Source organism: Aythya fuligula, chromosome 11 (assembly GCF_009819795.1).
Source record: "Aythya fuligula isolate bAytFul2 chromosome 11, bAytFul2.pri, whole genome shotgun sequence".
NCBI classification, from domain to species: Eukaryota; Metazoa; Chordata; class Aves; order Anseriformes; family Anatidae; genus Aythya; species Aythya fuligula.
Genome location: NC_045569.1, coordinates 10,137,380 through 10,160,532, shown reverse-complemented (window position 1 = coordinate 10,160,532; position 23,153 = coordinate 10,137,380). Strand labels below are relative to the sequence as shown.

At 48.4% G+C, this 23,153-nt stretch overlaps 1 protein-coding gene across 1 annotated transcript in view; it reads left to right on the top strand.

Moving 5' to 3' along the window:
* Positions 1–501: 501 nt before the first annotated feature.
* Positions 502–23,153, top strand: part of ARIH1 (ariadne RBR E3 ubiquitin protein ligase 1) — a 53,719-nt gene continuing 31,067 nt past the window's right edge. The window contains exons 1-2 of the mRNA XM_032194794.1: positions 502–957; positions 22,109–22,176. Coding sequence (XP_032050685.1) covers positions 592–957; positions 22,109–22,176 — 434 coding nt within the window. The 5' untranslated portion in view covers positions 502–591. The remainder of the gene's footprint in view (positions 958–22,108; positions 22,177–23,153) is intronic.

The window sequence follows — 23,153 nt, the reverse complement described above, 5'->3', positions numbered from 1 at the left end:
ATTTCCTTGGGATTTCTGTCCCATTTCTCCTTCACATTTCTCTATTTCCCTCACACTTATTTCCTTCACATTTCCTTGGGATTTCTCTCCCATTTCCCTGATTTAGTGAAGGGCTTGTGAGTGTTAGGTCAGAGGTAGGACTCAATGATCTTGAGGTCTCTTCCAACCTAGACAATTCTATGATTCTGTACTTAAACTTCTTTCCTTCACCGCCCCCAACCACCAACCCCAGCAATGAGCCCCCCTCCCCAACCCCCCGCGGCCACTCTCAGCATGGCGGCCGCGCCGCACTCAAGATGGCGGCGGCGCGCGGGGCGGGAAGGAAGCGGGCGGGGGAGCGGCGCGCACTCAAGATGGCTCCCGGCGGGGCGAAGGGAGATGGCGGCGGCCGCGCAGGCGCGGCGCCTGAGGCGCGGCGGCGTGACGTACCGCGCCGTGCCGCGCCGTGCCGTGCCGTGCGGCGCCGCGCCGTGCCGTGCCGTGCCGTGCGTGCGCGGCGCGCGGTGACGGAGCGGGGCGGCCGCGTCCCTTTGTTGGCGCTGAGGCGGCCGAGGCAGCGGGCGGGGTGAGCCGCCGCTTGGCCGCCTCGCCATGGACTCGGACGAGGGCTACAACTACGAGTTCGACGAGGACGAGGAGTGCAGCGAGGACAGCGGCGCGGAGGAGGACGAGGAGGACGACGAGGAGGACGAGCCCGACGATAACCTGGACCTGGGCGAGGTGGAGCTGGTGGAGCCCGGCCTGCGCGGCGGCGGCGAGCGCGACGGGCTGCTGGGCGGCGAGACCGGAGGGCTGGGGCCCGGCGGCGGCGGAGGAGGAGGCCTGGGCGGCGGGCCGGGCCCCGGCGGCGGCGGAGGCCCGGAGCAGGAGGAGGATTACCGCTACGAGGTGCTGACGGCCGAGCAGATCCTGCAGCACATGGTGGAGTGCATCCGCGAGGTCAACGAAGTCATCCAGGTGCGCCGCCGCCTCGCCGAGGGGGCCCCCGGCCCCCCCCCCTCCCGGTTTCTGGGGGGCTCCCCCCCCGGTTTCTGGGGATGGGTCCTCGGCCTCCCCCTCCCCCCAACCCACCCCCCGCCGCCCCCCTTTGTGCCTTTCCCATTTGGGATTTCTTTCCTTTTGTTGCTAATATCGCCGTTTTGCCTCTTTTCCACCCCCCCCTCCCCTCCAGCCGCCCGGTTACCGGAGGCAGGGCAGCGGTTGGGCGCTCTGGAACGGGCTGGCTGTGCCCCCCCCCCCCCCCATCCCCTCTCCCTTTAATTGTGGCGTTTTAAAAACGAAGCAGGGCTCCAGAGCACACCCACTGCCTTCCGACCAGCGTATCTAATCTCCCGGCTCTTGTGCTGCTGGAAGAAATTCAAGCCGCCGAGGCTATCTAGCATCCCTTCCTAAATATTTACAGCTGGGTTTTCCTCCGGCTTGCCCTAAGTTTCTGGTGCCGTCCGCTTTTCCTGCAGGTGACCGGAGTGCGTGGGTTTTCTTTTGTTTCGGTTTGCTTGGTGGTATTCAGAGTTACAGCCAGCAAACAGCAAACGCTTCTCCTCACCCGAGAGCGTGAACAGCGGTGTGAAGGTATTGCATTTCCTAAGTGGCATGAGGAGACTGAATTTATTGATACTACACAACAAAGGACACCATTCCCCCAAATCAGTTGCTTCCTAGTTGCGTGTACTTCCAGCGTTAAATGCCAGATGCCTCAGTGAATGTTTTTGCCCAGCTGTCCTGTGCTTTACAGGGACTCCACGAGCAGCTTTAAAATGTGGCTGCACGCGCTGTAAATCCACCATAGTTTATGGGGAGCTTGATGCAAACAACTGCCCGAGTGTTCACCTAGGAAATGAGTAAATGGCAGCTCTTCAGTCAAATTAAAGTTTATAACTTTAATAACAGTACCGCGCATGTAAGGCTTATAAAGGAGTCTGGCTTGATTAGCTGATTATGAGAGCTAAAGAAGATCTCCTGGTTACGTATGGATATTTCCTTGCTCCCAGTTATTGATCCTAATGGAGGGAAATGAAGATGTGCAAATGGGAAGTAAACATGCAAACACTCGGTGAAGTTTTTAACTCTTTGAAGTAGTGATTAAAATGGTGGGGGTGTGTTTAATGACTAAGGCTGTGAGAATCACCACCCAGACTCCTGGTATTGGACAGACTCAACCATTTGTCCCAGCTTTGAGTAAGCAAAGTGGTGGAAATGTTTCTGTTGATGAGGAATAGTGAGCATCCCACTCCTGTGTGTCCCTGGCCTGAGGAATTCACCTGCATGTTTTTAAGGAGCTGATTTAAATGAGGTCCTCTTTTCTGGTCCATGGCTTTTCTTCCTTTTTACATTGCCCTTGAGCTGTATAACTTGAGCGCTTGGCCTCAGCATAGTAGAACAACTAGCCAGAAGTTGAGGGAGGTGGAGCCCCTTTTCCTGTTCTTGCACCCAGGGTGGTGGTGGGGGGCCTGGCCCTTCCCTGAGCTGGCTCCGTGGGGCTCTGCAGAGCACAGCCAGCCTGCAGGAGCTCCGTGGCTGCTGCTTTAGGTCCTGGCGTTAGGTTTGTGGTGGTTATTCCTGGTTTAGCAGGGTGCAGAACGTCAGTTGGTTTGGAGTATGAGTCAGCCTAGGACCTAACATCAGCTCAGGTGCTAGCAGACATCAGAAGAGGGTAGGAAAACATTAAGTTACTCCAAATTGCTTTGAAATGGCACCTTACTGGATTTCTAGCCTGTTCGGAGGTAAGTGAACTTAATTCAGTCAGTGCCTCAGCATTTGTTCATCCTCACTTCTCCTGCTTGCGCTGAAAGCTTCCAGGGCTCCGTTCTGTATATTTCTTGCTTTTGGCATCCAACCAGGATTGCTGCTGCTGCTTTTCTGGTTCAGTAAACCTTTTCTGGACTCACGTTGGCTCAGGATCCTGCTGCGGATCCTTGGTTGCAGTCCTGTGATTCACTTGTTCCAGTCTAGAACTGGATGGCTTTGGTCCCTGTGTATCTAAATTCAGTTTGATATCAAATGATAACGGTTGCAGTTGCCTGTTGCAGTCCTCAGGAGCTTATTTGTTACCACGCAGAGGGCCCTGATGTCCAAAAGCTTCAGCTGTAGGGCCTGTGCCCTCTCATCAGAGGAGGTACCAATTTCTGGTCAGAAGTCAGTCGTGGGTTTTACTTTTCAGTTGATTGTTTTGTAGGTGCAATGAGAAGAAAGGGTATCGGTGAGCCATGAAGCATCTGCAAGGGGGGTACCTGAGCTGCAGATACAGCTTCCATGTGCAGGGACTTGGGCCTTTGTCCCTGACAAAACACGGGCCCTGAAGAACAATTATTAGCTAATACAACCACCAGTGGAAGGAGTTGAATTAAACCTATTTTCCCATCCATTTAATCACTTCCCAACTGCGAGCTGTATAAGAACAGCCCAAAGTTCTCAGGACAGGGATTTGACCTGACAAAGGCTTTGCTGAAGTAGTGGCTAACTTGTGATAAACTTCCTGGCTACGAGGCGTGTGATTTGTGCTGGCAGCAGGTAACGTGCACGCGAAGATGGCTGCTGAGTGCTGAGCTGTTACCTTTTTCTATCACTTGGCCATCTAAGACCGCTAAACTTGCAGTGAACTCGGGAGGTTTCAGAGTGAGTCAGATACTCACCGTGTTTTGCATTCACTCTCTCTTGTCTGAGCATAAGGGGGATTTCAGGTGCCTAATGATGATTTTTGCACAATATTTAGCATTTATGCTGATAATCTGATTTGACTCCTTGTGCCACATGGCAAGAATTCCCCTTCTCCTCCAAATGCAAAAATAGGGGCATGAATAAACCTCTAACCTTGCGCTGTTGATTGGCTGAGACGTTCAAACCCCACCTCAGATCCAAATATCGCTTCCATTATATTGCTATAATTACACGGAGAAGAGAATCATTCCACAAGTTATTTTGGTTTTAGTTGTCAAAGTAAACGGGCGGACTTCTGGGGTGTTTTTTTTCCAGCTGCTGGCAGAATAACTGACTGAACAACTGCAAAAAACTAGACATGAAGGCTCTGGTAAACAAAAGGTTGCCTCCTTTGAAAGGCATTTTCCCACAGTTGGATGTCATCCCCGTATTCGTCTTCTCCTTACTGTGGCATGAGGGACTGTCCAAATAAGTTTCTACCATCATTACTTCTTCTTTTTTTTTTTTTTTTTAATATCAGACTGCTATTTCTGTCCTTGCTGTAGATTTTCTGAAAATAAACTTGGAAATGTTTAGAATAGCATGTTTATTTCTACTCTGAATAGAGCACGTGATGGTCGGTGTCTCTCTAGTCTTGCTTGGCTCAGTGTTTTTGCCTTGTTGCAACTTGGTGCAACTTTGCTATTTCTAAGTTGGGTTCATTTTCCGCTCTCGGTCAGCTTTTTCTGGAGTGTTTGACATCACTGTGATGTCACCTGACAACATTTGTTCTTTTTGGACTTCAGCAGGGTTAAGTATTGGAAAACTCTCAGGGTGAAGCTTGGAGATGGTTGGTGACATTTAAAAACAAAGCACAGAACAGGGAGCTGAGCCCTTGTTTGTTTTTTTTTTCCCACCCAGAGCAGCACCCTGGATGCAGCTGGGTGTCGTGCCTTGTGAGCTCATGAAACCCTCCTGGCTTTGGGAAGAGACAGAAGCACCGCATATCACGCAACTTAGTCTAGCTCAGAAATACCTCTCCTCTTTACTGCAGGCTGTGAAATGAGGTTCTGCGGGGTAGAACAGGTAACGTGCAACATCAGAACAGTTATACTGAATACTGGTCCTTGTTTAGAGGACCAGGCTGGATAACTTGTTGAGAAGTGAGTATCCTGACCGGCTGCAGCTTTGATGTTGCAATAAGCCAAAACCCCAGGCTGCTCTGAAGCTACAAGGGGTGGCTTTTTATATGACCAGGGCAGTGCAGATCCCCCAGAACACTGCTGTGCAGTTAGTCAGGCTCTGTTACAGCGAGTGTCAGTCCAGTGTGGCTTGGGAAGAGCGGTGTTACTCCACAGTGGCTTCTCTTGCTCAGACAGAAAGTGCTGATTTCCAGTCGTAACTTAGGAAATCTCCCACGTAGTGGTGTAATTCAGTGGTCTTGGCAATGCGTTCAAAATACTTTGTCCAAAATAGGAATGACTTTCCAGCGAGCAACAGGCACCGCTGCTGTCATCCAGGGCTGTGCTTAGAACTGGATTTCATGTTTGAGATGACATCTTGAAAACCCCGAGTGCTTGAAGCTGCTTGACAAGCATTAGGTAGGAGTCTGTGGGAGGAAGCACTTGAGGCTGATGCTGCTTGCTTTTGGGTCTGCTCGCGGTGCCTGTACGAGGTGAGTTTGCAAGGCTCTGACTTCTCTTACTGTGTGGTTAGCTATTTGATAATAAAATTCAGTTGGGGCCCTGCATGTTATGATGCTGGAAGGAAATGCTTTGTTAAACTGCATGGTTCTGTCACACGGCGTTTATAAGGTGTTTCATTATCGGAGGAATGCACTTAATGTTTCCAAGGAACGGAACAAACTTCGTTGTGACAAAGTGCTCCTGAAATCTGCTACAAGCCATCACTGTGAGGCTTTTGGAAATGACATCCTATCTGTTCCTGGCTGCTAAGACATGTAATTCTGAATATAATAAAGCTAACAAAAAAATACTATTATAAACTTCAGAGTTACCAGGTTTGTTCTATCTTTTAAGTCTCCAGATTAAGCTAAAGCTCGTGCTTAACTGTCCCGCTTGCTTTGTGCTTTAGATTTGTTTCTTTTTAGGCCAAATACAAATCTCATGGCTGTCCATGAGTAAAAACTGATGCTGGGCTCTGTTGCTCCAGCGTCACTTTGCAGGAATCCCAACAAAGCGGCCGTCTCTCAGGGGGCCTGTGGGTGCAGATGGGGAGTGCTGTGTCCTGGGGACGTTTGCAAAATGAAACTGAAAACACTTTGTTCTGGTTTTAGTTACTTTTAAACATTTGTTTATGGGGGGGGGGGGAGGAACAAAAGATATGTGCAGCCATTGGTATTCCCTGTGGGTTTAGCTCTAGTTAGCAGAACCATACGTGCCACGCAAAGCAGAAGTGGTGGTTCTGCTCTAAATCCCAAACTGCTGTGCCACGGAGAAGTCCTAATAGAGACTGCAGCACTCACCCTCCTTGGTGTGAAACAGTAGCTGTGTTGTTCAGTCATACACGAGCTGTGGTTTCCTTTCTACCTGCTTATCCCAAGCTCTCACTCCTTAGTTTCTGACTTGCAGGAATTTAAACTTCATAATAGGAAATCAAGCCGCCCTTCTGATGCGTCCAGTGTTCCTGTGGTGTGGCATGGAAGTGTAGGGCAGTGCTGTGCCTATTCAGAAATACTTTGCATACTTGCTTAGTGCTGTTTGGCAAGCAGTATTAGATTTAAGAGCACGGTGCACAGAACTGCAGTTTGACAGGGTGTGCTTCTTGTGATGAAAACTGAGACCTGGAAGACTTCAACTTTTGTTTGAAGTGAGGCTGTAAGCTCATAAATTAGAAGTAGCTCCCTGTACAGCACCTCCCCAAGCCCCCCTGCCACCTGTTGAATTTTTTCTCTTTGAAAACAAGCTCTCTTCCCCCTTACTCCATGCGTGAGGCAGAGTAAACAAGGAATTTTGGGTCTGCTGTTATGGCTCTCACTGAACTCTGAACTGTGCTCTTCTTATAATGAAAGTCCTGTCTGTGTCATTCAGTCTGCACCTTATCTGTTCTGGGTTGTGTTTCCAGTCCTCTGGAGGGATCTAAAAATATTGGAAGTGATGTTTTCGCTTGCTTGCGGCTGTGTTCCCTGTGTTGTTTGGCATCCATGAAGGTTGGGAGGCTTTTTTTCTGTCTGTAGGTGTGTAACGCTGCTCAACATCACGAAGTTGCTCTGGCTTCTGCAATTGCAGGAAAATTGCAGCCTCGTTTATTGTAAAACGCACACGGCAGGTTCGTAGCTACTTGGTGATGCCAAATGGTGCATCTGAGTGCAGCCCGGAATACAGATGCCTGCGTGTTTGATACAGGAGCTCATGTAGGGTACAGGAGCTCATGCAGGAGGCTCGGGCATGAAGTGACCAACTCTGAGCTGGAGGAAGAACTGTGGGTTGTAATCTGATGATGGAAAAATCCGCTGATGCTTCAATCTGCACCATCCCAGGTATTTTTTTGGTTGGGGAAGTTGAACATCTTTGCCTGGCTCATATTTGATTCCTCGGCTTGCTTTTTAGCTTTTGATCTCGAGCTGTGATGGAAATACTGGCTTAAATGAATGCATTGAGAACTGCTATTGAAGGCTTCCTAAGAAGCCGAGTTTCATCTGTAACTTAGTTCAGCAGTGTTTGTGCTTCACAAATCAGAGCCTTTTAGAATTTGAAATGTCCTTATGACTACAGACACTCTTTCAAAAGAGGTCCCTTGTTTACATGGCATAGTAACGCTGAGTAATTGGTTTTGGTATTCAGGGTAGTAAGAGTGCTGTGCGAGTACAGAGGTTCACACAGCTAGCTGCACCAAGCCTTTCCTCTGTTTGCAGAGGCTGAGATCTGCAAATGCCCAGAATAATTTCAAATTCCAAGTCTTGGGCAGGTATTTTTAACAGCATCTAAGTTGTTTGGGACAAGGAGGAAGCTAGTGAGCCATTTAGAGACTTTTTTTTTTAGGAGAAAAAAATGCTTCTTGTAGCTTAGGCACCTGCCTCTGAGCACGCTGGCTTGCCTCATGCAAGTGTGGTGGCATCAGGGTCCCTTTTGTCAGCACCCCTGGTGTCGCCAGGTCTTTTAGGCAGTGCCGGAGAGCTGGTGGGAACAAAGGAGAGCCCTGTGAGTGGGCGGTTTGTGGCCACGAGCTAGGAGAACTGGGGTGGTAGCCTGCGTGCCTACCCAAAGCTCTGCTTTGTGGCCTTTTTTTTTGAACCGCTGATGGTGCCCTCGTGCTCATGCTAGCATGTTCAGTTCCTTCCTTTCAGCCTTTTCAAAAACATTCTGGGGTTTCTACCTTCCTCATTTAAAGCTTTTACATCCTAGAGCATGATGTGGAGCTTCTGATTCCCAGAGATGGGAAAACACTGAGAGAGGGTGGTGCGAGGAACCTGTCTTGGCTGTCTTGCTTCAAAACCAGGAACCAGGTGTGCAGTGAAAGTGATTGTGGCCGAAACATAAAGGCTAAAATATAAAGGAGAAAAAATTATTTTTTTTTGTATGACTTGCTCAATTTTTTGAGGGTTTGAGGTTTCCTCCACGTTCTGGGACATCATGAACGTGCCTTTTCTTGTGGAGAGAGGGTGCATGGCAATTTACAAAAGACCCAGCTTTGATTGCTTTGTAACTTGAAGAATTTGGGAGCTGGAGGGAGGTAGTCTCCAACGCTAGGAATTCAAAGCTTGATCATTCGCTTATTGCCTTCATACCATTTTGAGAAAAATCCCCGGTGCTTGATAGAATAATGTTTTGCTTGTTGCTTCGCCAGGTGAAGGATGCAAGCCCTGAACTCTGTTTTCCAGCAGGTCAGCAGGGTAGAGTAGGAGCCCTTGCTGAGGGATTCTGCTTGGGCACAGCTCAAGTCATCTTGAAGTGCAGAATGCGTGCTAAAAATGCAGAACTAGGTTTGTATGGTTATACCTGAAAGTAGTCAGCTGGTGATACAACTGACTGCTTTGGGTGTTAGTGCCAAGACGCTCAGTGTGTGTGTCAACACCTGGAGACTCAGCTTCTGTGGCCTGTTCTGGGCACGTACAGAACTCAGCATGGCTGTGGTAAGTGCAAATCCCTTCTGCAGCTGATAACTTTGGATCACGTGTGTTCTTGTGTAACAAAGCACAAAATGCAAGCAGCATTCCTTTGTCTGGCAAACAAATGTGGAGAGGGATTGGGGGAAAATAGGAGAACTCTCATGAGCAAACGGTCTGCACTGTGCTTCCCTCTGTGGGAGGAACAACAGAAGAAGTTAACTCTTAAAAATTGACATCCAGTTCAGGCTCTGGGATCTGCAGACGAGGGAGTTGGAAGGGACTGGTCTGAAACACAAAGAGTTGAGGACCAAGAAGGGAGCGTGTGCCAGATCTGTGTCTTGAGGGGCATAAGGAGAAATCTCCCGAGGCATTGCAAGTTCAGGCTCCAGAACAGGGAGTGACAGCACTTCGCTGATCGATGCATTTCAAAGCTAGAACGAACACCAACTTCTTAATAAAGCGATGGAAGAACACTCCAGCATGTAGTCAGCATTTCATTTCTCTTCTGGGAGCTCTGACAAGTTCTGGTAAGCCCAGGCAATGAGTCCCTGCCTTGCAATGAGAAACGCAGGTTCCTGTTCTGCATTCCTCAATAAACGAACCCAATAGGTGCTATTAATGTGAAATTTGTTTTCGTGTGAAGTGGAAGTCTTCAGGGTAAAATCCCACCTGGTGTGTGCATACAGAAGATTAAGTAACAATTTCTAATTACTATGAAGATCTGATGAACAAACATGTCTGACATCCTTGTTTGGGTAATTAGTAATACTTCTGTGATGACTTGAAAGGCTCTCTGAGCAACTTGGGTTTATTCTTCAATTTCATACATATTTTATGTATGCATTAGCATGTGCTCTAACAACCCTTCTCATACTCAGCTTTATCTTACTTGATAAAGTGATGCGTTTGAAGCTTCCTTATTTGTATTGCTAAGAGGTGAAATGAACACCTGAAGGTATTTTTGTGTTGGACAGATAGCTGATAGTAAAGGCGAGTTTAGTTAGCTATGACAGTTAAGATTAAGTATAACTTGATAAGGTCTTAAACTATTGCATTTAAGCAATGAGATAATTTACTTCCAGATGGGAAATCTGTGCTGTGTATTGCAAATGGGTTTGAAAACTGTATAGAAACTGGTATAAATTTTGAGAAATTAGTAACAAATACATGCTTCTTGGCCTGCTGCCTTAATTTCTGAATCTCATCTGCCTTCTCGTGTTAATAATCCTCTGTGGGGGTCACTGCTTGGGATCGAGCCTTCTATCTCTGGTGTTGACTTTTTTGGCTGGGATGCTGTGTGCTCTGGATGTGAATGATAAGGACAGTTTTGAGACGCACCAAGTGCTGTTTTTTAACAGCAGCGTGGCTTGGAGGAGTTCTCGTGGGTGCTTTGTAGGTAGCTTATGGGAGCGTGCAGGGCTCGGTGCTGTTGCTGCCAGGTTTTGCTGTGTTCCTTAGGGACCCTTCAGTGGGCTTGCAGTCATGGTACTAACAGAGGATGCTTCTAGGAAGAGATTGTGGTGCAGGGACCCACGTTGCTTTTTGGGGTGGCTGAGAAGGGAACTAACTGGAGGGGGGGCGCTCGGAAATGTGCAGCAGCTGGTGGCTGCAGTTACAGGTGTGACTGTGCCTTATTCAGAGGCATGAATGAGCATGAACAGAGGAATCGCCAAACTCTTCGTGCCTCCAGAATATCCTTTCTTCACTGGTGACTTCTGTGCAGGAAAGTTTTGAGGTGTAAACAGGCAAAATCACCTCTCCAGTGGAAGTTTTGGCTCATAAAATGGGATGTTGCTGGGGCTCCGTTTTGCTGGCTATAAAACTGAGTACAACTAAATGAGCAGAGTGTGGTAAGTGAACTGCAAAGTCATCAGTAAGAAGTGGTCTGAGCTAGAAGAGGCTTGTTGGGGAAAGGATGCTGGCAGGTTTTCCTGGTGCAGATGCAACTTCTGCCAGAAAATAGCGCTTCTGCAGGTAGAGCTGCTTTTCTGTGGGGGGAAGTGATAGATGCCGTAACCACATCTGCTCCGGGGCTTTGGCCAAGGTGAGAACGTTGCCAAAGATTACGTCCCCAAGATGCACCGGCGATGACTTCCTGGGCCTGTCAGGTTGAAAAGCACGAAGGTCCCCAACTTTGATTTTGTGTTTTTGTGCGACTTGAGGGTTGTAGGCTCTGCTAGGGGAGACTTGCTCCTCAAGGTGACATCGCGTGTGCGTGAAACCACACCTGGCCAGCAGCTACTTCAGAGGGTTACATTCTTCCTGTTTCATGTCCCAGCTGGGTGAGACAGTCCGTCTTTCTGCTGGCTGCTGCGGAGGTAACGCATGGTGAGGGCTGGAAATGAGAAGGTGGCAGCAGCAACACGAGGAAACGAAGTCAGCCCAAGCAGTGTTTCTGCTTGAGAATTACGGTACATGTCACTGTTCTGGTGAGCAGCGAAGGCTTCTCTCTGCCCACTGACTAAAAGTGTGCCCTGCCTTGAGCAGGGGACGCCATCGGAAGCAATAAGGGCTGGAGGGGAGAGATATGGAGCTTTTGGATGCTCACCAAACCCAGACCTGGGGAAGGAAGATAAGATGGAAGGACGTTAAGGATTTCTCCCTAAAAATTTGCTTGTGAAGTGCCGCTGGCTAAACATTCTTCTGCCGAGTCCGTGTGTGTCATCAGTCACATCATCTGACAGGCTGAGCGGCTGCCTACCACCTGTGACCCTGTCTCAAAACTTACTTGAGATAACCTGGCCGCTGCAGTGAGAGGTGTGAGAGGTGGTTTTGTGTTGGGGTGGGATTTGTTTAGCTTTCATGGTAGATTTTTAAATGATTGATTTTTGAGTGCTTCTCGAATGCTGCTCATTGAAGAAGTTATTTTGCCCAACCGTTTTCTACTCGCTGTGTACTTTCTCTGTTGGAAAATGTTAATTGCAATGTTCTGAAGTGGAAGCCTGGATTCAGGGCACAGGCTGCACAGGTGTGGTACCTCAAGGTGTTGGAGCAACGAGCATTTCCCCTGCAAGCACCTCTGAGCCCAGGAGCTCTGCCTTTTGCTAGGGGAGTTAGCCTGTCCTTTTGTTCAAACTTCTTCTCAGAAGAGCAAAGCGCCGTGTAACCAAGCACTGCAACAGCTGCTGGGACAGAAGAGCCATGTTTGTGCCAGCAGCATCCTTTGGGGTAAAAGTGTGCTCAGGATATCTGTGGAAATGATTGATTTTAGAGGAGTCAACATGAAGGCAGTGGGCTCAAGGCAAGCACCATTTGGTTGGATTATCTTTCTCCTGTGATAAAGCTCTCATCTGTCTGTGTGAGCATGCCGTGGTGGTACAGATATTCTCCATTGGTTCCTGGTAAAAGCAGGTGGAAGACAGATTCCCTGACAGTTTGAGACATATTTGAGTTGAATATTCCTTGGTTCTGATCCTCTGCTTGCACGCTGTCTGAAAGCAGCTCACTCGTTCATAATCATCATCTGGAAGAACTGTTGAGACCAGAAAAAGGGCAGTTAGAGATACCAGAGACCTTTCCAGAGAACTTGCAACGCTTAATCCAGAAAATCAATTAGTTGTTATTGTTTTCTTGGCACATGTTTGAGCCTAGAGGCAGATCTGCTGTAGAAGTTGTCTACGGGAAAGCAAGCACAAGTTGTCAGGAATTTGCCCTTCCTGGTGTGCGTCGCTGCCATGGGTGTCAGGAAAATGTCCTCATCTGCTCTGCCTGACTTCTGCTACACACTTGAAGTATGTCACGGTATTGTTACTTCTTCAATGTATTTTTTTTTTCTCCCAGAAAAATCCAGTCTTTTGACATCACAGAAATACTGCAGGATACTCTTCCAGGAAGGACTTTGGTGCAGGTACCTAGTGGGATAGGTGTTTTTCAGTCAGTTCTGTTCTAGCATACAGATTTTTAACGCAGAGTAGCAGATCTTTGGGAATGAAGTGATGGGTTGGTTTCTTTGAGAAGAACACGTGGAATGTTTTTGTTTTTTAAAACTGACATTAAAAAAAAAGGGTTTCATAACCATTGTGCATGGTTGTATGGTGCTGGACTGATTTCCTCCTGGGGTGAAGTCCAGTTTCTGCCTTCTTCACAGATCTGCTGGCAGCATCCTTCTGAGGCAGCAGAACTGCCTGTTGGGTGCTGCAGTGGTTTAACCAGGTGCTTAAGCAGCAAAAATGAAGTTGTGTTACCCAAGGGCATGCAAAACCCAGGGAGAAGGCGCAGCTATTGCTGAGCAGGGTCGAGGCAGCCTGCTCCTTACACTCCGTGAGCTGCTGGCCCTTGTGGAGCTGGCAGAGCAGCGCCTTTGCTACCTGATGGGGAGGAACAGCGCCAGGTTCCTACCGAGAGGTACTGAGCCCATGGAACGGGTAAAGTCCTGTGGGTGAGTCTGGCTCTGGACCAGAATCTGGCAATGCACAGTGCTGACTGTGGGGAAAGAGCAAAATTAATGTTCTGATACGCATCTGAGGGAGGAAAAAGAAGCAGGGACAGCTTTTTTTGTGATAGCTCACACTTCTGTGAAATGATTTAAAGGAAAAAGCATTTGTACGGCAATGTTCCCTTTTCAGCTGTATTCCTTTACCACCTTCTCCCTGCACACAGACCAGGCTCTGGGGGTGACATGGGCAGATCGGGGCTTTCCCAGCAGCAATTTGTTCTGATGTTGAAGTGGGCACCCAGAGAAGACAGCATTTCCCCCCAAACCCCAATGTGCTGCTTTGGGTTGCTCCAGTAATGTGCATCAAATCATACCTTGGTGAGCTTTCAAGCCTTCAGGACCAGACGATCTGGCAGGAGAACCCAACTTGGACATGTCTGGCACGTGGCTCTGGGCAGTGATCTCCCAAACAGAAAAACTTGTTGGGAACAAGACCCTCCTGTCCAAGTTGTGCCAACTTGGCTGTCTGGCCTCACCGTGATCTTGGTCCCAGAAGTGGTCTGGGTTAAAATAAACCAGGAAACCCCTTCCCCGGGTCAGTGCCTTCGTCTGCTTCACTTGTAGCTGTGCAGGCAGTCGTGCTCCCACCACGGAGAGGTCAGCGGTTGCACGAGCTTGTGTTGCTGCCAAAATAAATACTTTCAGAGCTGCTTCTGGTAGCAGTGGGATGCAGCTGCTTCAGAGCAGGTTCTGACGAGCCCATTTTACTGCTCTGCCCGGTCACTGTCCTGTTTGTTCTTCCAGTCAAAGGTACTGTCTGTGCACAGGCACTGGAAAGGGTTCAGGAGGGCTTTTTCCATTCTCAGAGTGTAAGTTTGCTCTGAAAATGCTGCTCTTTGCAGTCCTGTTGCAGAGCTGAGGGGTTGTGGTACCCATTGCCCCCTCACTGAATTCCACCGCTGTCATTTGGGGTCATTCCTTTCCGTGGCAAAATCAGCTTTTGTGTTCCTCTGGAATCAATATTGTTCGCTTTCCTTCAAGCTCTGTGCTACTGAATTGTCTTATTGGTTTGAGACAAGAATTGAACCCATAACCTTGCATCTCTTCTGTGGGACTAAAAGTATCGATTGCTGCTGCTTTCTGCTATTGAGGTGCTTGTGGTCTCGAGAAAACCAACGCTTTTCCTCTGTATTTGGCACAATTGGATCTGTTTGCAGTACATTTACATGAACGGTGCAGCAACTGGTGGGTCAAAACAAAGTGGAGTGGGGTGAGAAGCTTTGTAGTGCAGGTTCAGAGGGGACAGAAGGGGAAAAGCTGAGCCTGGAGGTCTGGAAGAGCAGTTCTGTGTAACAGCAGGAGGGGATGGGGCCGAAATACACGTTGTGGATAGTGCTTGTGGTAGTGATACACGGTGGATGAGCAGGGAAAGTGACGGCACCTTGTTGATTTGGGAACCAGAGGGCTCTGAGTGCTCTTTCCGAACACCCATCTGTTTGTTTCAGTGGCTTCTCACCCTAACAGCAGCAGTGCTGGGAGGCACGAGATGTTGGCTCAAGCTTTGGCCTGACGGGGAAGTGGTGGTTACCGAAGACCTGACCTCTGCCTGGATGAACGTGTGGGTCCTTTGCATTCAGGAATGCCAGAACTATTTTTGGGGCACGTATGGGGTGCTTAAAATCACCCCTTCCACAGCTCAGCTGCTGCGCCGTGTGCTGTTTTCTTCCGTGGCAATGGGAGACTTCAGGGAGCCACCAAAATAGTAAACTGAACGAATTATATGGAAATGATGCCATCACCTTCTCCTACTCCTTTAAGGCAAGTCTTTGCAAATTGGTGAGTGGGAGGCAATGGGTTGAACAAACCCATTCGGAAACACGCTCGGCACCCGTGTGCTCCCACTCCGCTTCTCTCTCACTATGTCAGCTACAGCCGCTCGGCGGCAGCTCCGGAAACCGTAGATGTGGCTCATTGCTTGCACGGATCTGCTGAGCTTTGCTCCCACGTTGGGATTTCTGGTGATGGGAGACCCCAGGAGGAGCAAAACACTGGGTGTGATGCTGCCTTTGGGAAGGGTCCCCTTTACACCCAGAAGCTGGAGTGAAAGGTAGTAGAAGCCAAAGTGTTCTTCATACAAAATGTGTGCAGGAGGGGCTGACATCTTCCCGTATCCCATTATCAAACCTGGTAGAGAAGCAAACGCAGGTGAAGCACTTAAAAACAGCCTCCCTGCTCGTATCCCATGTGGTTTTAAATCTGCGTCGAGTTGGTGGTGGAGCTTCTGCAGCCATCAGATAGCCAGAACTGCCCAGAACACCGCAGCATGGCAAACCCATCTGCTCTGCTTTTATTTGGAAGTATTGCAGTGTGAATGCAGTTCTTGCATTTCCAAATCTGCTAATTCATCCCGGAGTTGTTGCTTGAGGATTTCTTTTCGGATTTAAAAGCTTTGTTAGACAATGGATCTTTGTTGTGGCTCTTAATGATTAACCTGAAAACTTTCCAAAAGGCTCGGAGAAAATGCGAAGCAGCTGACTGCTTCGGTTTTGTCTCTTGAACCAATTAAGTGGAGTAATAAAGTTTTCTCCAAAGTTGCTTTTTATTATCTCCCTCTGCTAAAAGAGTGTATGTTCATCAGCTAGAAACAATCAGTAAAGTGCAGATAAAGAGGTTACTACAAGCTGAGATCTTCGTATCAAGCTGCCATTTGGTGCCAACGTGTAATGTTACTAATTCAATAATTCTGGAAAACTTAATTTTCAAAATTAGAGATGATGTGTGAAGGGCGATTGAGATGAAGTAAGACGTGGGAAGCTAAGGAGATGATCAGGATGCAGGCTGAAGCTGCTGTGTGTGTTGGGGGGAGCTGCATGAGGTGCCAGCCAGAGGACAGCAGTGCTGGGCAGTGTTGCAGGGAGGTAGCCTGTCTTCTAGTTGAGCTGCCTGGAAATGCAGGAAAAAGGGAAATTTGAGTGATTCAGAGCTGGATAATTTGAAAGGATCACTTCAGTGCAGTTATAGGACGCAAAGACCATGTCCTCAGTGGGTGCATAGAGATAAAGTACCAATTTTCTTATTTCTAGCAGGCTTTGGAAGCTGAGATCTCTCTGGTCCACATGTGTTTGTTGACTTGGCCCTACAAACCATGAGGTGGCTCAAGGCAGAAAGGCACCTCCGAGTAATCCTCCCCCTGGCCTCGGGATGGCAGAGATGGAGACTGGGGATGGCAGCAGTGGGCTGATAGCTGTAGCTGCTGTCCTCGTCATCTCCCAGCAGCACTCACGCTGTGTCTGTAATCGAGCCAGGCTGTACTGGGTTACACCAGAATTTTCTAGGGCCTTCTCGGAGCTCTTGGTTGGTGGTGTTAAAAATGAGTAAGTTTGAAGGTAAGCCCTTCAGGAGATCAGGTCCTGGAGGTGCTCAGTGCTTACGTCTCATCTTCCCTCGTCTGTTCCTGGGGATTTTGTTAAGCTGCTAGAAAAGGGGTTGAGTTTGTAAGATTTCCTGTAATTGTCTCCTGCAGGAATAGATGTGAATGGATCTTCACAAAGGGCACTCAGCACACGTGTAAGACAATGCAAACCTGATGATGACAGCATTACTGTAACGTGATTCTGGCTAGAAGCTTATCTAAAACGCTTCCAACTCTGTTTATGTCTAAGGTTACCTGCACGGGGCTGGGAGACACACAGATGAAGAGCCGTGGTGCTAGCAACAGTTGGTGACCTGGTTAGTGCAGGACTCGCTGCTGGCGTTTCCTCTGCTACTGTTGGACCGAGGAAGCAGCGGTTTGGTGCCCGGCGTGCTTTGCTGGCTGCCCCCGGCCTGGAGATGGAGAGTGAGCTCTTGGCCTTGAGAAAGCAGGCTCGGTGTAAACCTGGTCGGGTTTGAAATGAAGGCTTGTTGGGTTGTGCTGCTCCTGCTCGGTGGTGGCATTAATGCCATCGACTGTTGCCTGCTTGTGCCCATTAGGTGTGACTCGGGTTAGGGCACGCCAGCCTACGGTCACCTGCAGGGCAGCGGGGAGAAGCGCGTGGTGCATCCAGTGCTGATCCTGGCTATCGTGAGGGCTACAGCTAGGGCAAGCCAGAAATCTCCTTAATTTATCAAGAAATCCTTCAAACCTTTTCAAGGGAGGTGGCTCTCACTCCACCTGCTAACATGAGACGTGTCACGTTGGTTAGTTTTGTTTCTGCGTCCTTCTGTGTGGTGTGTGCAGCGATGCAGCAGCAGGAAGCGTTGGTGCCGTTCCCTCCTGCACGTGCTCGGAGGGCAGCCGGAGTTTCCACTTGGTGCTCTTCTGTTGGCAAACGCTGTGGTTTGGGCTGATTAAATATTTACAGTGGTGGCGTGACATGCTGCCTCCTTACTGGAACACATGGTGGTTGGCTTCTTTTTTTTCAGAGCAAATGCTCCAAACAAACTTGATTGTTCCAAAGAGGTGTAGTTTTGAACTCTTTTTGGCAGCCCTCTGCTTTTTGACCCACGTGTGTCACCTTCATGCACAAGTCTTTGACCTCAACCATCTGCCCTGAAGCCAGTTGGGTTCCTTTTGCCAGGGAAGTTAAAATACGGTCTTGGGGCATTTATGTGCCTGTGGAAAGTAGCTGTGGATGCTGCTGAGGCTCAAACCATTCATTGATGTGCAGGGCTTGGGTGAAGCCAGTGTTTCTGGAGCGTCTTCTCTGTGTGCCAAAGCAGATTCATAGAAAACCGACCTGGAAGCAGTATCAAATTCACATTGATGCACAGAGTCTGAGAAAGCTGCTGCTAATGGGAAATAAATGCTGCAGTTAGGATGAAAACTGTTGAAATGCCAGAGCTGCCGTGATTAAAAAACAAAACACAAGCGAAGCCATGAAATGGGAGGAAACAAAATGAAGAATTTATCAATACCAGGTCTCAGGGAGGTGAGAGAGAATTTTTCTGGAGAACGCAGAGTTGTTGTTAAATGGTTTTTATCTGCAGTGAATGCTCAAATTGGAACAGCAGCTTACTCTCAGCGTGTGCTGAGAAGCTAAAGTCTGAAGTATGCTTTTGTCTGTAATAACTGCAAGAATTAACCGTGCAGCTCGTCTTGACAGATGAAAACATGAATGGATCAAGTGCTGCAAACTGTCATTCAGCAAATTATGCTGCTTGGAAATTCTGATTTAAGCTAATGTCCCAATAATCTTCAATTCATAATTCATTTATAGCATTTACAGGCATCCATGTTCCTCCTTCCAGTTTGTTCTTTTCTTTTGGTGGCACAAAGAATTTAACTCAGGTATTTGTGACCAAGCTTCCAGTCCCTCACATTCTGCCAAATCAAGGAGTTTTATTGCAGTTTGTGATGCTTCTTTGGTGAAGTCCAGATCTGATTTCTGAACCTTTGTAGGGTTTCCCATCCCTGCATCTCCTGCTTGCATCAGTGTGTCCAAATACGACAATGTAGACGAGAGCAGTAAACGTAAATATCTCCGCTGAGGAGCAGTAATCAAGTGGAATCTGTTTGAAGCAGATTGGGACTTGGCTGCTTTGTTAACCTAAAAAAAATCCCTGCTGCAGGACTGCCTGCATTTCTCTGTGGGCAGAGCTTTATTCTGAGTGTTTTGTTAGCTAGCTAGTTGTGACAGCGAGTCTTTGAGAGTGCCCTGAGAATTTCAACAAAATGGCTGCTTTCCTCGGGTTTCATTTATATCTGGATATCAACAGGCTCGCTGCCCCGAGCTCTAGGCAATCTTCCTCAGCTTGACATGTAAAATTTAATAGGCGACTGCTGTAAATTAGATCTGCTGTTTCAGCTTTCATCAAACCACGTCTGAATGGAAATTGAACGTTTGAATGTGTTAGCTTTTCCTTAGTTTACCAGCTGTTTCTGGCTGCTTTACTTCTTTTTCTTTGGTAAACAGAAAGCACCCTTTGTAAAAGCCCACTTCTCCGGCCGCAGCTCCAAGCCCGAGTGGTAATCCCAGCTGAGCAGCCTCGTAGCCTGTCCGTAAGTTATCTTTGTGGGGTGACACTCACAGACCGCAATATTGGGTGAAAAATGAGGAGCCTGCCTAGTTTCAGGACAGAAAACGTACCGGCGCTGCGTAACGCAGCATCATTTGGGAGTTAATTCCCCCAGGTGCCTGGAGCACAGCTGAGGTCTCCTAGCAGCAGCCACGCTGATGGAGGGCTGCAGCAGAACTGGTGTCAAAGCAGGGTTTGGGGTGATTTTGGTGCCATTTTAACCCATACAAAACTGAGCAGGTGACAGGACATAGCTGCTCTGCAGCACCTAACTCCTTGGGGTAGGTGCTGATGATGTACCCCAACCAGAGCAGCTCCCCAGTAACTGGGAGAAGCGTGCAGATGCCAGCAGTTAATGCTGAGCAGCTGCCACCCGGCTCCTTACAGGTGTGCCCAGCCTTAAATTAAACAGCCCATAGTGCCAGAGGTTTGTGCGTTTGTGTTTAGGGGTGGTTTGTGTTGTGCACACCAAGCCTCTCACTGCTGCCTTCCTCCCTGCTGGATTACAGTGCTGTGTGCACAGCCTGAGGGCAAAGGCAGAGCTGTGTTAATCCTCGGTGGCGCTGAACAACCAGCCAAGTTGTAAATGCCCCATCTTGGATGGGGCAAGCAGCTGTTGCTGGTGGGAGCTTGTTGTGCTGCTGGTCTTCCCTTTTTTTAAAAAAAAAATACCACTGAACAAATCCTGCTGTAGCTGAAGCCCACCAAGAGCTGCGTGTTTGCGGTACAATCCACCCCGCCAACCATGCTCCTCTCTGAAGTGTAATCCTCTAATAACACGCTGGTTCGTGTGCTGTCGCAGTGGAAAACCAGCTTTTTTGTGTGTGACACGTGGGTGTTTGGGGCATCTGATCAGGAGAAACTTGTCCTGCAGTGGCACTCGGTTGGGAAAATGGACAGGCCCCAAACGAGATGCTCCTGTTCTTCGCAGCCGTGCGTCCTTTGGCGAGCGGTGTTTGCTGGATTTGCCTTGCAACACTCGATAATCACCGCAGAGCAATGAGTTCTGTGTTAGCACAGCGTAATTTACCCTCCAGAGCGGGGCGAACTCGTCTGTCTGCCTCCTCTGAATGAGAAAACTCAGCCTACTGCATCCATCACCTCTTGGCCTGCAAAGCAACTGATGGGTGATCCCTGAGGCCTTAATGCTGCAGCCAAGGGGGCTGCTGTAGCACAAGTCTTGGGGCTAATTTAAAGCTCTCAGTGTTGCTTGAGAAGTTAAGAAAATGTTGCTTTGTTGCGCATCCTTCTGGCAGATCTCTGGACCAAAGGATCCTTGTGGCTGAGGGAGCCGCGCGCTTTGCTGCCTGAAATTTGTTTGTAGCTCTGGAGCACAGGCATGGGCGGTGGGCCCGAGGGATTAGATGGAGCGAGCTGTGCATGGGATGAGGCTGGTATGCTTAGTGGGTTCCCTGGTTTGGGGCAGGATTTGTTCTGTAGAAATAGAGATTTATTTAAAAATAGGTGTTGTACTGACTATTTGCTGCAGGAGGCTTGAGCTGCTTGGTGGCAGGGCTGCCATGAAACCCTTTTCCTTTTAAAGGGGGCTCCGTGCTGCGTTAGTGCATCTCCTGTGTGGGTTACAGCTCCGAGCTCGTATCCACGTCACATGTGAGACCTGTTCAGAGGGGGACTGGGGCCGTGTTTGCAGTAAGGAGTATTTGGCAGTGCTGGCTCCTGGGTTTTTAGCTGCAGACTGACCATCACAGCTGTTTGTGGGGCTCCACTGGAACATCTAACCTTTTTAAAGCAGGTTTGCCTGGGCTTTTTAAGCTGGAAAAAATTCTTAATTTGGCCTTAAATAAGCCATGTTGGCATTAATAAGACTAAGAACAGGCTGAAGAGGGAGAGAACCATCACTTTTTACAGCATAAACTGCAAGGCTAGTTCTTTGTGCTCAAATTTTGACTCTGAGGCTTTATTTCAGGGAACATTTCTGATGCTGTCACTGCTGGAAGATGCTGTCCCGCTTGTCCCTGGCTCCTTATTCCTGCCCTCTCCCTTGTGCTGATGCAGCTGTCTGTGTAGGCAGGCAATAAAGCAGAGGGTGAGGAAGGGGTGGGACTGCTGCTTTGGGCAGTGGTGTTGGCTTCTGGCAGCTTCAACTTGTAGCTATAGCCTGCGGGCTCAGAAAAGCACGTTGCTGTTTCACGTCCTACTTTTCAACAGCTTCAGAGTGTCCATTGAAAATCTGCCCTCAGGCAAACTTCCATTTTGGTGTGGAATGGCAGAGGACGGGCACCCACTCCTAGGGTGCTTGCTGTTGTGTGTAAATGGTCCTCGGCCTGAGCCGAGACAGCTGGGATTTGGGGAGCTAGGGCACAGTGCTGGGGTGTAAAAGAAGCTACATGGGGTTTCATCCCGTGTGCCCAGAGCCTTTGCTGAAGATACAGATGTAGCTGGAGGGAAAAACTCGAGTAAAGTGAAAACTGGTTTTTATTTGTAGTGGTGTTTTTGACCTTTCCAGGCTGTATTTCTTTGTGTTGGATAATGACGTAGTGCTTCTGAACCTCGGGGTGCTTTGGGATCGCCTGGAGGCTTCATGGACATCGTCACCCTATGGCTGGTTACTTTCTGGGCAAGTTTTGAGCCCAGTGTGTGGGGGTTTGAGGTTGGGACAAATGTGGAATATTATTCTTCTGCAAATACTGTGCAGGAAAAAATGGCAGGGTGGGTGCTGGTGAGCCCTTCCTGCATCTGAAGGGCATCCTGGGTTCACACTGCGTGAGCACGTGGGATGTGAAGATGTCCCACCTGTTGTGGCTGCAGTAGCTAACCAGTTCCTGAAGTCTTCAGCTGTACTCTCGTGTAGATGTTTTGCTTTAGAGACGTGTTGCGGGTTTTGTTATTTTTTTCTATCTGTCAAGACAAACTGTTCTCCAGTATAAGCTGACAGAATTCGTGCAGGCAGCCCGTTACCAGGCACGCTGTTTTCCCTATCTGCTTTTTGAGAACTCTGCTTGGGATCCTCACGATACAATATCAGCTCGGTAAACAGTTTTACTCAATGATTCTTTCTCTTTTTTCTCTAGAATCCAGCGACTATCACTCGAATACTGCTTAGCCATTTCAACTGGGATAAAGAGAAGCTGATGGAGAGGTAAGCAGCCACACTTCACATCGTACCCGCAAGAAATGTTTATTACTGGATTAGTGTGAGAACAGATAAATGCAGCGTGTGTGGTAGGAGAATCTCTTGTGTAAGCTCTGGATGTTTCCTTCTCTAGCAGCTCTTACTGGCTGAGTGACTCCTTGGTTTAATATTAATGATGCCTTCAAGACTTGAGAAGTTTTGGAAGCTAGTTGCCACTTGGAGCGGTGGGTGCCTTTCAGTTTTAATACGTAGAGCTGCTGGATTTTTGCAGACTCTGGACTAAAGCAAGCAGGAACAGATTCCTGTTATCTCTCAACTGTTTTGGGTTTGGATTTAGGTGCTTTTGCATCTGATCCTAGCATGCATGTTCCTGACTTGATTATTCTTTAGTCTTGCTGAGACCAAACTCATCTTGACTGAGGGGTGCTGGTAAACTGCATCTGCCTTCCTGGTCTTCGTTTTGCAGTGCTAGTTTTTTCCTTTGTAGGGTGTGTGTAAATAACGTGTGTATAAATAATGGCTGGAGTTTTGTCTCTCCCTCTGAGCAAAGTGTTTTATGGCTGCTTCTCTTTGGCTCTTAGCTTTTGGAAGGTGTTGCAGGTAAAGGTGCTTTCTAGCTTGTGTCTTACAGTGGAGGTCAAATCTACCTGCAGTGGCAATGCACCTTTTAAAAAAAAAAAAAAAAAAAAAAAATCCATGCCAGTGCTGCTGTTGAAGAGTATGAAGGAGCTGGAGAAATCAGTTCACTTCAGAAGCCCATGGAGGAATTGGGCTGGACCAGAAGGAGCAGTAAAGGCAGCACGGTGACTTACGGTGCTTGCAGTCTCTGCTGGTCTTTACACCAAGAGTTAGAAGACATGGTTGGGTCGAGGGGTGAGGGCAGAAGAGGTCTGTGCATCTGTAGGGTTGTTTCGTTACTCAGCTTCTTCTCAATTACCGTCTCCTGATGATCAGGGCAGGAGAAAGCAGCCCGGAGCTCTGTA